Here is a 14,582-nt window from a genome sequence, read left to right as displayed (position 1 = left end):
AATAAGCACACTCCCTTTAAGAGTGTGCTCCTAAACTCAGCTCGTTACCTGTATAAAAGACACCTGAGAGCCAGAAATTTTTTCTGATTGAGAGGGGGTCAAATATTTATTTCCCTCATTAAAATGCAAATAAATTTATAACATTTTTGACATGCGTTTTCTGGATTTTTTGTTGTTGTTATTCTGTCTCTCACTGTTCAAATAAACCTACCATTACAATTATAGACTGATCATTTCTTTGTCAGTGGGCAAACGTACAAAATCAGCAGGGGATCAAATACATTTTTCCCTCACTGTATGTGTGCGAGTATATGCGTATGCAGGTGTGCATCTGAGTGTGTGAGTGAGCGCGTAGGTGAATGAACAGATGGTGATTGAGTGAGTGACCATATGAGTGGGTGGGTGAGCGTGGGAGCGTGTTTGCGAGTACGTGTAAGCGATGCATGTAGGTGAGTGAGCGGAAGAGTGAGCGAGTGGGCGAGCAAGTGGGTGGGGTGGGCGAGGTGTGGCGATGCGGGCGTTGGGTGAACGCGTGACCTTGAATTTCCTTGACAGCATGCGGCAATCAGAGACGCAGCTCGCGACACAGGGCTAGACGCACGGCTCGAGACGCACGGCTAGACGCATGGCCAGACGCACGGCTAGACATTCGGCCAGATGCACACAGCTAGACGCACGACCAGAGACACGGCAATGAAGGTCGGCGCGCCACACAAGGGGGCGAGTGGCCAGCACCATGCCCAGCCGCCTTTGTCTCCCGAGAAGGGATAATTGCACATTGTACCGTGTACTCATTGAGGCCGTGTCGACCTCGGGGAGGGCGCCAAGGACACGACTACACTCATTCAAAGACAAAGATCCCCCCGTGCAGCCTGTAACAGACTGTAGGGGCAAGTGCTGTTAGCGAGCACCTATTAAGGCCGGTAACGGTACACGAGGGAGTGGGTGGCAAGCACCACGCCCGGCCGCCTTTGCCTCCCTAGTGGCGATGTTTACTACCACACCGCACCGGGTGCTCATTTGCGGCCGAGTCGACCTCGGGGAGGCCCGGGACCGGTTCAGACGATCGTCACCGGTGTTGGCCGTGAGCGGGAGTCGAACCCGTGTCGCCGGGTTCGGAGCGCTAGCCGCTACGCCACAAGCTCCCCACGAACTCGCGCACACTCGCCCACCTCCGCAGAACAGTAGGAAGGGAGGACACAAACTCCCGACACGCAGGGAGTGGCGCCGAGTACTGGAATCGAAGCCAGACCATTGCAAGGCCGCCGACGTCATTCGCAGCCCCGCCACCGCCGCATCGATGGGTAAAAGCGTGTGGTACGGTGAAGTGGCTCTCGCCTCTTCCAAGGGGTGTGTTAAAGAGGTCATCAAGATACCCACCTGGAGGGGCACTCAGGGTGCTCCCTCGCGTGGAGGCCGAGCCGCCTACTTTCCAGTGTGCCCTCGTTTGTCGTCCTTTAACCCGCACACCCGCTTAGTTGGCTGCGTACGGTGCAAAGTAAGTTCAACGTACGTACGCATAGTTTCGCACAGGGACCCATAGACTCCTCACAGAGACCCGCAGACTCGCAGTGACCCAGACTCACCACACAGAGACCCATAGACTCACCACACAGAGACCCATAGACTCACCACACAGAGAGCCATAGACTCACCACACAGAGACCCAGAGACTCACCACACAGAGACCCATAGACTCACCACACAGAGACACACAGACTCACCACACAGAGGCCCACAGACTCGCCACACAGAGACCCACAGACTCACCACACAGAGACCCACAGACTCACCACACAGAGACCCACAGACTCACCACACAGAGACCCACAGACTCACCACACAGAAACCCGCAGACTCACCACACAGAGACCCACAGGCTCACACAGCAGAGACCCATAGACTCACAGTGACCCAGACTCACCACACGGCGACCTATAGACTCCTCACACAGAGACCCATAGACCCAGACTCACACAAGACACCCATAGACTCCTCACGCAGACCCATACACTCCTCACACACAGACCCATAGACTCAGTGACCCATTGATTCACACACAGAGCCATAGTTTGTTGTTCTTTCCCCGCACCTCCGATTTGCACGGTTGGCTACGTACGGTGCGACAGACGTTCAAAATACGTGCACTGCCACCACCCCGACCACCACCACCCCACACCAACACTACCCCCACCACGCCCGCCCTCCCTCTAAACGCCCCATGACATTCAATAAATTCACATTCACCACTGCATCTCCTCCTCCTCCTGCTGTTGCTGCAGCATCAGCAGCGGCAGGAGCCGAGGTCACGTCACTAAACCGAGATCTAAGCGCCATCATTTTACCGACGCCTCTCTGAAAACCGCCCTCGTTGCAGAGATGCGTAGACGCACACTCAACTCTCTCGTGAAACGCCTCGTCAATTATTCAGCCTGCGCCGAAACGGCATTATGGCGATGATGGCGATGATGGTGGCAAGGATGATGATGATGGCGATGATGATGATGATTGCCATGATGGCGATGATGGCGACGATGATGGGCAATGATGAGTGACTTTGATGATCATGATGATGATGGCAATGATCATGGCGAGAATAACGACGACGACGACGAAAATGACGATGATAATGATCACGGTAATAAGGATGGCGATGTTGATGATGGCTATATGTTGATGGCGATGATGTTGATGGCGATAGTGTTGATGGCGATGATGATGGCCTTCATGATGATGGCGATGGTTAGGATACAGAGACACATAGATGTAAAGACAAAGACGAACACAGACTAATACCGAAACAGACTCGCATAGAGGGACAGCGTTACACAGAGACACACACACACAATTGCAGACACACTGAGAAACAAGATTCACAGAGACACACAGACCCCTCTCCGTGTCCCATGAAGGAGGGGCTATTACCTGAAACGTTAGTCCACGATACAAATTTTCTATCGTTCTTTTCTCAATCATTATACATACGTCCGTGTTGTCTCCGTCATCAGGGAAGGAGGTAGGGGAGGGAGGGAGAAGAGGCAGGGAGGGAGGAGAGAGAGGGATGGAGGAGAGAGAGAGAGAGGGAGGGAGGAGAGGCAGGGAGGGAGGAGAGGGAGAGAGGGAGAAGGAGGAGAGGGAGTAAAGGCAGGGAGGGAGGGGAGGGAGTAAAGGGAGAGAGGGAGGAGAGAGAGAGGTGAGGAGAGAGAGGGATGGAGGTGAGGGAGGGAGGGAGGAGAGGCAGGGAGGGAGAGAGAGGGATGGAGGTGAGGGAGGGAGGGAGGCGAGAGAGGGATGGAGGTGAGAGAGGGAGGGAGGAGAGAGAGGGATGGAGGAGAGAGAGGGAGGGAGGGAGGAGAGGCAGGGAGGGAGGAGAGGGAGAGAGGGAGGAGAGGGAGAGAGGGAGAAGGAGGAGAGTAAAGGCAGGGAGGGAGGGGAGGGAGTAAAGGCAGGGAGGGAGGAGAGAGAGGTGAGGAGAGAGAGGGATGGAGGTGAGGGAGGGAGGAGAGGCAGGGAGGGAGAGAGAGGGATGGAGGTGAGGGAGGGAGGCGAGAGAGGGATGGAGGTGAGAGAGGGAGGGAGGGAGGTGAGGGAGGGATGGAGGCGAGGGAGGGAAGAGAGGCAGGGAGGGAGGTGAGCAGAAGAGGGAGGTGAGGAGAGGCAGGGAGGGAGGAGAGAGAGGGATGGAGGAGAGAGAGAGAGAGGGAGGGAGGGAGGGAGGGAGGAGAGGCAGGGAGGGAGGAGAGGGAGAGAGGGAGGAGAGGGAGGACAGGGAGAGAGGGAGAAGGAGGAGAGTAAAGGCAGGGAGGGAGGGGAGGGAGTAAAGGGAGAGAGGGAGGAGAGAGAGAGGTGAGGAGAGAGAGGGATGGAGGTGAGGGAGGGAGGAGAGGCAGGGAGGGAGAGAGAGGGATGGAGGTGAGGGAGGGAGGCGAGAGAGGGATGGAGGTGAGAGAGGGAGGGAGAGAGAGGGATGGAGGTGAGGGAGGGAGGCGAGAGAGGGATGGAGGTGAGAGAGGGAGGGAGAGAGAGGGATGGAGGTGAGAGAGGGAGGGAGAGAGAGGGATGGAGGTGAGGGAGGGAGGGAGGAGAGAGAGGGATGGAGGTGAGGGAGGGAGGCGAGAGAGGGATGGAGGTGAGAGAGGGAGGAGAGAGAGGGATGGAGGCGAGGGAGGGAAGAGAGGCAGGGAGGGAGGTGAGGGAGGTGAGCAGAAGAGGGAGGTGAGGAGAGGCAGGGAGGGAGGAGAGGGATGGAGGTGAGGGAGGGAGGCGAGAGAGGGATGGAGGTGAGGAGAGGCAGGGAGGGAGGAGAGGGATGCAGGTGAGGGAGGGAGGCGAGAGAGGGATGGAGGTGAGAGAGGGAGGGAGGAGAGAGAGGGATGGAGGGGAGGGAGGGAGGGAGGAGAGGCAGGGAGGGAGGGAGGGGTTTGACATTGCGGCCGCTCTACGAAGGTTACATAACCAAGGATCGATCGGCCACAGACGGATTCCAACTCCACGCCCCCTTCGCATCCACTCCTGGATTTGCGCCTCCAGCTCCCATCCCCTATCCGTACCCTGCGTCACAGCCTTGATCCTCGACACGAGATTTTTGTTCGTCTGTTTAAATGACATATAATACAAATTGGCGCACAGAGTGGCCCAAAATGTGAGGACGCACAAGGTCGGTGTGTTCACTTTCACAAATCACAAAAAAAAATTTCAAGCAACAAAAAAAATAGTCCTGAATATATATTTTTTTTTCCAAAAGAGAAGTCACGCATCAATGCGAATAACGCAAAGTCCGTTTGCAGGTAAAATAAATGAAACAGCCCCACGTGATGTGTTGCAGTGATAATTCCTGCGTGTCCTGACTTCTGGGCCACTCTGCATAAAAGACGAGACAAAAATTCCCTCCCCCACCGTGCGTCTATGTTGTGTGTGTCTCTGTGTGTCTGTTGTCTCTCTCTGCTTGCGTGTCTGTCTGTGTGTCTCCGTGTCTGTGTTGTGTCTCTCTCTGTGTGCGTCTCTCTCTGTGTGTCGCTCTGTGTGTCTCTGTGAATGTCTCTCTGTGTCTCTCTCTGTGTGTCTGTAGTGTCTCTCTGTTTGTGTGTCTGCAGTATGTCTCTCTGTTTGTGTGTCTGCAGTATGTCTCTCTGTTTGTGTGTCTGTCCGTGTGTCTCCGTGTCTGTGTTGTCTCTCTCTGTGTGTCTGTGTCTCTCTCTGTGTCTGTGTCTCTCTCTGTGTCTCTGTCTGTAGTGTCTCTCTGTTTGTGTCTGTAGTGTGTCTCTCTGTGTCTGTCTGTGTGTCTCCGTGTCTATGTTGTCTCTCTCTCTGTGTCTCTGTGTGTGTCTGCGTGTCTCTCTCTCTGTGTCTCTGTGTGTCTCTCTTTGTGTCTGTGTGTCTCTCTCTCTCTGTCTGTAGTGTGATCTCTCTGTGTCTGTGTCTGTCCGTGTGTCTCCGTGTCTGTGTTTTGTCTCTCTCTCTCAAATTGAGCTCTACCTGACGACGGCTGCCCGTGTTGCAATCGAAACGTCGTACTCCGTTACTTCATTTATTTTCTTCCTACGTGACTTAACCCCAAGAACCAAAGAGTAATTCCTGCAGTCACGAAAGCTTAAACTCAAGTCTTAACAGGCCGTTGGGGGCAAGTGCTGTTAGTAGCGAGTAGCAGCGCCTATGAAAGGTCACCACTGTGGGCGCACGAGGCGGTGGTGGGTGGCCAGCACCACGGACGCCCGGCCGCCTTTGTCTCCCCCCAGTGGCGATGTTCACTACTACTACTACACACCGCACCCAGGTCACCCATTCGACGATGAGTCGACCTAGGGGAGGCCCACGACCGGCTCAGATAATCACTACCACTGGCGGTGGCCGTGGTCGTGTTCAGTGCAGCGCTAACCGCTGCACCACCGCTCCCCATAGCAGGCACTTAACATGCATCGAGTTAAAACCAACACCGTGTGTGTGCCTCAGGGTAACAAGCATGCGAGGCGACGTTTCAGGCAATGGCCCTTCTTCAGGTTACACTAAGAGGACTGCCTGGGTCTCCGTTTAAGTCTATACATCTCGGTATGCGTGCGCGTCTCTGTGTGAATCTGCGCGTCTCTATGAACATGTGCGTGTCTGTGCGAGTCCGCGCGTCTCTGTGCGAGTCCGCGCGTCTCTGTGCGAGTCCGCGTGTCTCTGTGCGAGTCCGCGCGTCTCTGTGCGAGTCCGCGCGTCTCTGTGCGAGTCCGCGTGTCTCTGTGCGAGTCGGCGTGGCTCTATGAACATGTGCGTCTCTGTGCGAGTCTGCGTGTCTCTGTGCGAGCCTGCGTGTCTCTGTGCGAGTCTGCGTGTCTCTGTGCGAGTCTGCGTGTCTCTGTGCGAGCCTGCGTGTCTCTGTGCGAGCCTGCGTGTCTCTGTGCGAGCCTGCGTGCTCTGTGCGAGTCTGCGTGTCTCTGTGCGAGCCTGCGTGTCTCGGGGTAAGTCTTGCGTGTCTCTGTGGGAGTCCGCGTGTCTCTGTGCGAGCCTGCGTGTCTCTTTGCGAGTCTGCGTGTCTCTGTGCGAATCTGTGTGTCTCTGTGGAATTTGCGAGTCTTTGTAGAATCTGCGTGTCTCTGTGCGAGCCCGCGTGTCTCTGTGCGAGCCTGCGTGTCTCGGGGTAAGTCCTGCGTGTCTCTGTGGGAGTCTGCGTGTCTCTGTGCGAGCCCGCGTGTCTCTGTGCGAGCCCGCGTGTCTCTGTGTCCGTCAATATAGCCGTCGGCGAGCCTTCGACACTTTGCGTGATGGCCTCAAAGTGCACCTGGGCCTGGTGCAGGCGGCGCGGTGACGTCGCCGTCACTTGGTGGCGAATGGCCGGGGCATTGTTATCCATCTCTGCCTCTCTCTCTCTGTAAACCTACGCGCTGCGACACAAGTCGCCAAGTCTCTTCGTAAGAGCCGTCGGCGCGTCGTCGCTATTTCAGTCCGTCTGTCCGTCGCCGGCGAAAGTCTTGTGCCCGCCCGTCTGTGCCCGTTCGTGTGGCCCCTCCACCCACGTCTACGCTTCTACAGATCGAAACCGCGCGTCCGGTGATTCCGCCGTTGCCGCCGCCGCCGCCGCTGCATTGACGGCGGTGGCCGCAATCATCGCCGACAACAACCGAACCACTGTCCCGTGTCAATACCAACAACAACACGGGTTGCTCACCATATGTGTGTGTGTGCGAGTGGGTGGGTGGCTGAGTGGGTGGATGGGTGAGTAGATGGGTGGGTGGATGAGTGGATGGGTGGGTGGTGGCTGAGTGGGTGGATGGGTGAGTAGATGGGTGGGTGGATGAGTGGATGGGTGGGTGAGTGGGTGGGTGAGTGGATGGGTGAGTGGATGGGTGGGTGAGTGAGTGAGTGGATGGGTGGGTGAGTGAGTGGATGGGTGAGTGGATGGGTGGCTGAGTGGGTGGATGGGTGAGTAGATGGGTGGGTAGATGCGTGGGTGGTGGCTTAGTGGGTGGATGGGTGAGTAGATGGGTGGGTGGATGAGTGGGTGGGTGGCTGAGTGGGTGGGTGAGTGGGTGGGTGAGTGGGTGGGTGAGTGGGTGGGTGGGTAAGTGGTAGCATAGTGCTTAGCGCTCTGCGCAACCAACCCGGCACCGCGACCCGGGTTCGATTGCCGCTCACCAGCACCGGTGACGATTTTCTGAACTTTTCCTGGGCCTTCCCGCCCCCTCCTCCCCAGGTCGACTCGGCCTCAAATGAGTACCTGCTACGGTGTGTGTATCAGCACTGGGGAGACAAAGGCGGCCGGGCGTGGTGCTGGCCACCCACCCCATCGTGTGCCACAGTACCGGCCTTCACCATACATTTTTTTTTACATCCTACCCCCCCACCCACCACTGCGTCTCCCTCCTCCCTCTCTCCCCATCCTTGTCTCTCTCTTTCTCTGTGTGTGTGTGCGTACGTTACAGCAACAACTAACACAACAACGCCGACGGCATTCATCCGCAGGCCTTCAACGGACGTAACAAAAATAATAATTAAAAAAAAATCCCGCTCGCGACGGCGAGGCGGTCGCTCGCGAGCGACTCCCAAGGATCCCGACGGAGGATGGATACTCACGCCGAGCCAACGTTCAGGCATGATGGACGACGACGATCTCCCGAGACGGGGAAGACGATGGGCTGCGATTCGGTCAGGCGTGCGGGCTGTGCGTGTGTGTGTGCGTGTGTGTGTGCGTGTGTGTGTGCGTGTTCGGCTGTGCGTGTTCGGCTGTGCGTGTGTCCGTCAGCACGAAGACACCGGCGTCGTCTGCTGCTGCTGCTGAGATTCACTGCAGTACTGCCCACCCCTTTTAGCTGCTGCCGTGACGCAGCGTCTCGGCGCCGATTGGACGAGCGGCCAAGGCAAGGAGGCGGGGACGGCTTCGACTCGCTCCACCTCCTCCTGCTCCTCCTCTATCACGTAACCTCCACCACCATCACGTAACCTCCACCACCCTCCTTCATCACGTAGCCTCCACCACCATCACACACACACACTCCCATCCTCCATCACGTAACCTCCACCACCATCACACGCACACTCCCATCCTCCATCACGTAACCTCCACCATCATCACGTAACCTCCACCACCCTCCTCATCACGTAACCTCCACCACCATCACGTAACCTCCACCACCCTCCTCATCACGTAACCTCCACCACCATCACGTAACCTCCACCACCCTCCTCATCACGTAGCCTCCACCACCATCACACACACTCCCATCCTCCATCATGTAACCTCCACCACCATCACACACACTCCCATCCTCATCACGTAACCTCCACCACCATCACACACACACTCCCATCCTCCATCATGTAACCTCCACCATCACACACCCTCCCATCCTCCATCACGTAACCTCCACCACCATCACACACCCTCCCATCCTCCATCACGTAACCTCCACCACCATCACACACACTCCCATCCTCCATCACGTACCCTCCAACACATCACACGCACTCCCATCCTCCATCACGTAACCTCCACCACCCTCCTCATCACGTAGCCTCAACCACCCTCCTCATCACGTAGCCTCAACCACCCTCCTCATCACGTAGCCTCAACCACCCTCCTCCACCTTCATCACGTACCCTCAACCACCCTCCTCATCACGTAGCCTCAACCACCCTCCTCATCACGTAGCCTCAACCACCCTCCTCATCACGTACCCTCAACCACCCTCCTCCACCTTCATCACGTACCCTCAACCACCCTCCTCCTCATCACGTAGCCTCAACCACCCTCCTCATCACGTAGCCTCAACCACCCTCCTCATCACGTACCCTCAACCACCCTCCTCCTCATCACGTAGCCTCAACCACCCTCCTCATCACGTAGCCTCAACCACCCTCCTCATCACGTAGCCTCAACCACCCTCCTCATCCTCATCACGTAGCCTCAACCACCCTCCTCATCACGTAGCCTCAACCACCCTCAACCACCTTCATCACGTAGCCTCAACCACCTTCCTCCTCCTCATCACGTAGCCTCAACCACCCTCCTCATCCTCATCACGTAGCCTCAACCACCCTCATCCTCCTCATCACGTAGCCTCAACCACCCCCCTCATCACGTAGCCTCAACCACCCTCCTCATCACGTAGCCTCAACCACCCTCCTCATCACGTGGCCTCAACCACCCTCCTCATCACGTAGCCTCAACCACCCTCCTCATCACGTAGCCTCAACCACCCTCCTCCTCATCACGTAGCCTCAACCACCCTCCTCATCACGTAGCCTCAACCACCCTCCTCATCACGTAGCCTCAACCACCCTCCTCATCACGTAGCCTCAACCACCCTCCTCCTCATCACGTAGCCTCAACCACCCTCCTCCTCATCACGTAGCCTCAACCACCCTCCTCATCACGTAGCCTCAACCACCCTCCTCATCACGTGGCCTCAACCACCCTCCTCATCACGTAGCCTCAACCACCCTCCTCCTCATCACGTAGCCTCAACCACCCTCCTCATCACGTAGCCTCAACCACCCTCCTCCTCATCACGTAGCCTCAACCACCCTCCTCATCACGTAGCCTCAACCACCCTCCTCATCACGTAGCCTCAACCACCCTCCTCATCCTCATCACGTAGCCTCAACCACCCTCCTCCTCATCACGTAGCCTCAACCACCCTCCTCCTCATCACGTAGCCTCAACCACCCTCCTCATCACGTAGCCTCAACCACCTTCCACCCGCATCCCCGCCACCTTCACAACAACAACAACGACGACGACGACGAAGTGGTCGGTGACGTCACCGCGGCGCCTGTGCCAGGCTAGGTGCACCACTTTGAGGCCACCACGAGAATGCGTCGAAGGCCTCGCCGCGAGACAGGAGGTCACGGCACAGAACCCTGCCGGCGCCGTGACCGAGAGGTAAAGTCACGTGGGTAGAAATAAAATAATAAAGGGGTCACGACGTTTCCATCGCAACGGCAACGGCAACCGTCATCAGGCGAAACAATACGGCAGGCGGACTGCCGAGGCAGGAAGAAATGTAGCGAGAGGGCCTCCTGCACTCAAATGTTACGCAGTGAAACCTTGTGGGTCGCGAGTGGCTTGGGTGAGTGTGTGTGTGTGGGTCAACGTGAGTGTGTGGGTCGTGTGTGTGTGTGCGTGGGTCGGTGTTTATGCGTGGGTTCGTGCGACTGTGTGCTTGGGTCAGTGTGTGTGTGTGTGTGTGGGTCGTGTGTGTGTGTGTGTGGGTCGTGTGTGTGTGTGGGACGGTGTTTATGCGTGGGTTCGTGTGTGCTTGGGTCAGTGTGTGTGGGTCGTGTGTGTGTGTGTGGGTCGGTGTTTATGCGTGGGTTCGTGCGAGTGTGTGTGTGGGTCAGTGTGTGTGTGGGTCAGTGTGTGTGTGTGTGGGTCGTGTGTGTGTGTGGGACGGTGTTTATGCGTGGGTTCGTGTGTGCTTGGGTCAGTGTGTGTGGGTCGTGTGTGTGTGTGTGGGTCGGTGTTTATGCGTGGGTTCGTGCGAGTGTGTGTGTGGGTCAGTGTGTGTGTGTGTGGGTCAGTGTGTGTGTGTGTGGGTCGTGTGTGTGTGTGGGACGGTGTTTATGCGTGGGTTCGTGTGTGCTTGGGTCAGTGTGTGTGGGTCGTGTGTGTGTGTGTGGGTCGGTGTTTATGCGTGGGTTCGTGCGAGTGTGTGTGTGGGTCAGTGTGTGTGTGTGTGGGTCAGTGTGTGTGTGTGTGGGTCGTGTGTGTGTGTGGGACGGTGTTTATGCGTGAGTTCGTGTGTGCTTGGGTCAGTGTGTGTGGGTCGTGTGTGTGTGTGTGGGTCGGTGTTTATGCGTGAGTTCGTGTGTGCTTGGGTCAGTGTGTGTGGGTCGTGTGTGTGTGTGTGTGGGACGGTGTTTATGCGTGGGTCCGTGTGTGCTTGGGTCAGTGTGTGTGTGTGGGTCAGTGTGTGGTGCTGACCACCCACCCCCTTGCGCGACTTCGTAGGTGCTCGCTAACGGCACTTGCACCAACAGTCTTGTGAAGTCCGTCTTTCGTGATTTGAAGCTTTCGTGACTGCAGGAATTCACACACTTTGGTTCTTTCGGTAAAGCCACGTGGGTAGAAATAATACGACGTTTCGATCGCAACGCAACGGCAATCGTCATCAGGTGAAACAATAGGGCAGGCGGACCGCTGAGGTGAGAGGGCCTCCTGCAGACAAAGGTTTCGCAGTGAAACCTTGTGGGTCGCGATTGGCGTGGCCTGCGAGTGTTTCGAAAGACGAGCAAAAGTGTTTAAACAAACATTGACTTTTGATTTAAAGCTTTCGTGACTGCAGCAATTCATGTGCTTAGTTTTTTCGGTAAAGTCACCACGTTGAAGGGAAGCAACAAAATAATAAAATATATATAAAACAATTTAAAAAAATTCTCGCGACGTTTCGACCATAACTCAAACGGTTGTCTTCAGGTGTGTTGGTTTGCATAAATTTATTTTTAAATGGCGCATTTATTTATTTATCAAAAACGTTAGCGCCACGCGCAACGATTTGGCAGTTTATTTAGGACTAGTCCATCTATATTCTGAAAAGAGGAGGGGGGAGATGATTTTTTTATAAATAAATAAATGCGCCGTTTAAAAATAAATTTATGCAAACCAACGCACCTGAAGACGACCGTTTGAGTTATGGTCGAAACGTCGTGAGAATTTTTTTTATTGTTTTATATATATATTTTATTATTTTGTTGCTTCCCTTCAACGTGGTGACTTTACCGAAAAAACTAAGGATATAAACATTGACTCGGTAAACGGGCGAGGGCTCTTGCAATACCACCAGCAGCAGCAGTGTACGCGCACACGCTTTGTACTGCCGAGCGTCACGTGATCGCACAACTGATGCGCGTTGCGCTTCGACGTGCGAGTAGGCTTTGGATGACAAAACACGTTTCCGGAAACGTATTGTGCTCGCAATCCAAGGGTTTTTACCGTACACCACAGAGCATGAATTCCTGCAGTCAGGAAAGCTTCGAATCAAGATTGAACCGCCTCTACGGGGAGGATTCACACACACACACAACACGGACATCACTTCAACCGGGAAGACGGACGCAGGCTTTAGCAAACCTTCGGAAGGACGTTGATCATAGCAGGTAAAAAAAAAAAAGTGTTAACTGTTGCGTTGGCCAAGTTTTTGCCAAGTGTGATCTTTCTTCTTTGTTTTTCTCTCTCTCTCTCTCGCCCTCTCGTCCCCTCTCCGAGTGTCACCGCCACCCTCTTCGCCCGTTACGGCAGCCCCCCTCTCTCCCCCCTCGGATCGGCCGATGCGTGCCTAGCTCTGCGATCTTACATTTGCTTGCAAATCGCAACTCTGGCGAAGCCCACTTACCCTTGGGTTTGCACGCACCTCAAAACGCGTGTACCTTAAGAACCCTTGGATTGCGAGCACAATCCGTTTCCGGAAACGTGTTTTGTCATCCAAAGCCTACTCGCACGTCGAAGCGCAACGCGCATCAGTTGTGCGATCACGTGACGCTCGGCAGTACAAAGCGTGTGCGCGTACACTGCCGCTGCTGGTATTGCAAGAGCCCTCGCCCGTTTATCGAGTCAATGTTTAGTTAAACACTTTTGCTCGTCTTTCGAAACGCTCGCAGGGCCAAGTCAATCGCGACCCACAAGGTTTCACTGCGAAACCTTTGTCTGCAGGAGGCCCTCTCGCCTCAGCGGTCCGCCTGCCGTATTGTTTCACCTGATGACGATTGCCGTTGCGTTGCGATCGAAACGTCGTTGTTTTTATTTCTACCCACGTGGCTTTACCGAAAGAACCAAAGTGTGTGAATTTCTGCAGTCACGAAAGCTTCAAATCACGAAAGACGGACTTCACAAGACTGTTGGTGCAAGTGCCGTTAGCGAGCACCTACAAAGTCGCGCAAGGGGGTGGGTGGTCAGCACCACACACGACCCACACACACACGACCCACACACTGACCCAAGCACACACGAACCCACGCATAAACACCGACCCCCACACACACACACACGACCCACACACACACACACTGACCCAAGCACACACTCGCACGAACCCACGCATAAACACCGACCCACACACACACACACACGACCCACACACACTGACCCAAGCACACACGAACCCACGCATAAACACCGTCCCACACACACACACACTGACCCAAGCACACACTCGCACGAACCCACGCATAAACACCGACCCACACACACACACGACCCACACACTCACGCTGACCCACACACACACACACTAACCCAAGCACACACACACGAACCCACGCATAAACACCGACCCACACACACACACACACGACCCACACACTCACGCTGACCCACGCGCACACGCTTACCCACTCACACCCACTCACACCGATCCATGCACACGCTTACCCACTCACACCGATCCATGCACACGCTGACCCACGCGCACACACGGATGACCCACGCATACGCCGGCCCACGCACACCTTGTCCCACCCACACACACGCGCTGACCCACACACTCGCTCTGACCCAGTAAACAACTGCTGTTCACCACCATCACCACCACCACCAGCTTAGCGGATTTTCAAATTCCTTATCCCCACGGCACTAATCCCGGCAAAGGGTTTGGCACTGCCTCCCGGCGAGTGGGTGGGGGGCATGGCACACGCCGGGGTGGGGGGCCAGCACCGCCCCCGGCAGCCTTTGTCTTCCCAGTGGCCGCGGTGGCTCGGCGATGTCAACTAACTCGCCTGGTGAGCAGGAGGTCCGTGGGTTCGATCCCCCGATCCTGAGGCCTGTTGTATATTTGGAGTTTGCATGTTCTCCCCATTCATTCACCTACCAAATTCACCTCCTGAGCAACTCACTCGTTCACTCACCCACACTCTCACCCACTGACCCACCCCACCCAATCATCCACCCCACCCACCGACCCAAAAAACTCACTCAACCACTCACCCACACCTCCACGTGTTGCAATTTCAACCACAACAACAACAACAACCACCACCGCCTTCTGAACCCCTCACCGCTGTAAGCGCTAAGCCCGGAGACATCTCTCCCTGATACCAGACTAGCCTGGTCACGTACACAAGGCAGAGACAAAGGTCCCCCGTATAGCCTCAGCAGACTTTTGGGGCAGGTG

At 55.8% G+C, this 14,582-nt stretch overlaps 1 protein-coding gene across 6 annotated transcripts in view; it reads right to left on the bottom strand.

Annotated features, from left to right (window-relative positions):
- LOC142906713 (protein NDRG3-like) overlaps nt 1-14,582 on the bottom strand; it is an 82,754-nt gene that overhangs the window by 30,051 nt on the left and 38,121 nt on the right. The window contains exons 1-2 of one of the 6 annotated variants that reach the window (XM_076055081.1): nt 8,185-8,284; nt 8,053-8,148 (exon numbers count right to left, since the gene is read on the bottom strand). The exons of 2 other annotated variants lie outside the window; for them this stretch is intronic. In XM_076055081.1, the coding sequence (XP_075911196.1) occupies nt 8,053-8,073 (21 nt within the window). In that variant the 5' untranslated portion in view covers nt 8,074-8,148; nt 8,185-8,284. Of the gene's footprint in view, nt 1-2,925; nt 3,042-8,052; nt 8,285-14,582 lie in introns of those variants that run through there. 3 more of the 6 variants (XM_076055080.1, XM_076055076.1, XM_076055077.1) reach the window with 3 other exon arrangements.

This window comes from Petromyzon marinus, chromosome 69 (genome assembly GCF_048934315.1).
Source record: "Petromyzon marinus isolate PM22_M1 ecotype Great Lakes invasive population chromosome 69, UKy_Petmar_22M1.pri1.0, whole genome shotgun sequence".
Lineage (NCBI taxonomy): Eukaryota > Metazoa > Chordata > Hyperoartia > Petromyzontiformes > Petromyzontidae > Petromyzon > Petromyzon marinus.
The sequence above is the reverse complement of the archived record's forward strand: the minus strand, read 5'-3'. Positions and strand labels throughout refer to the sequence as shown.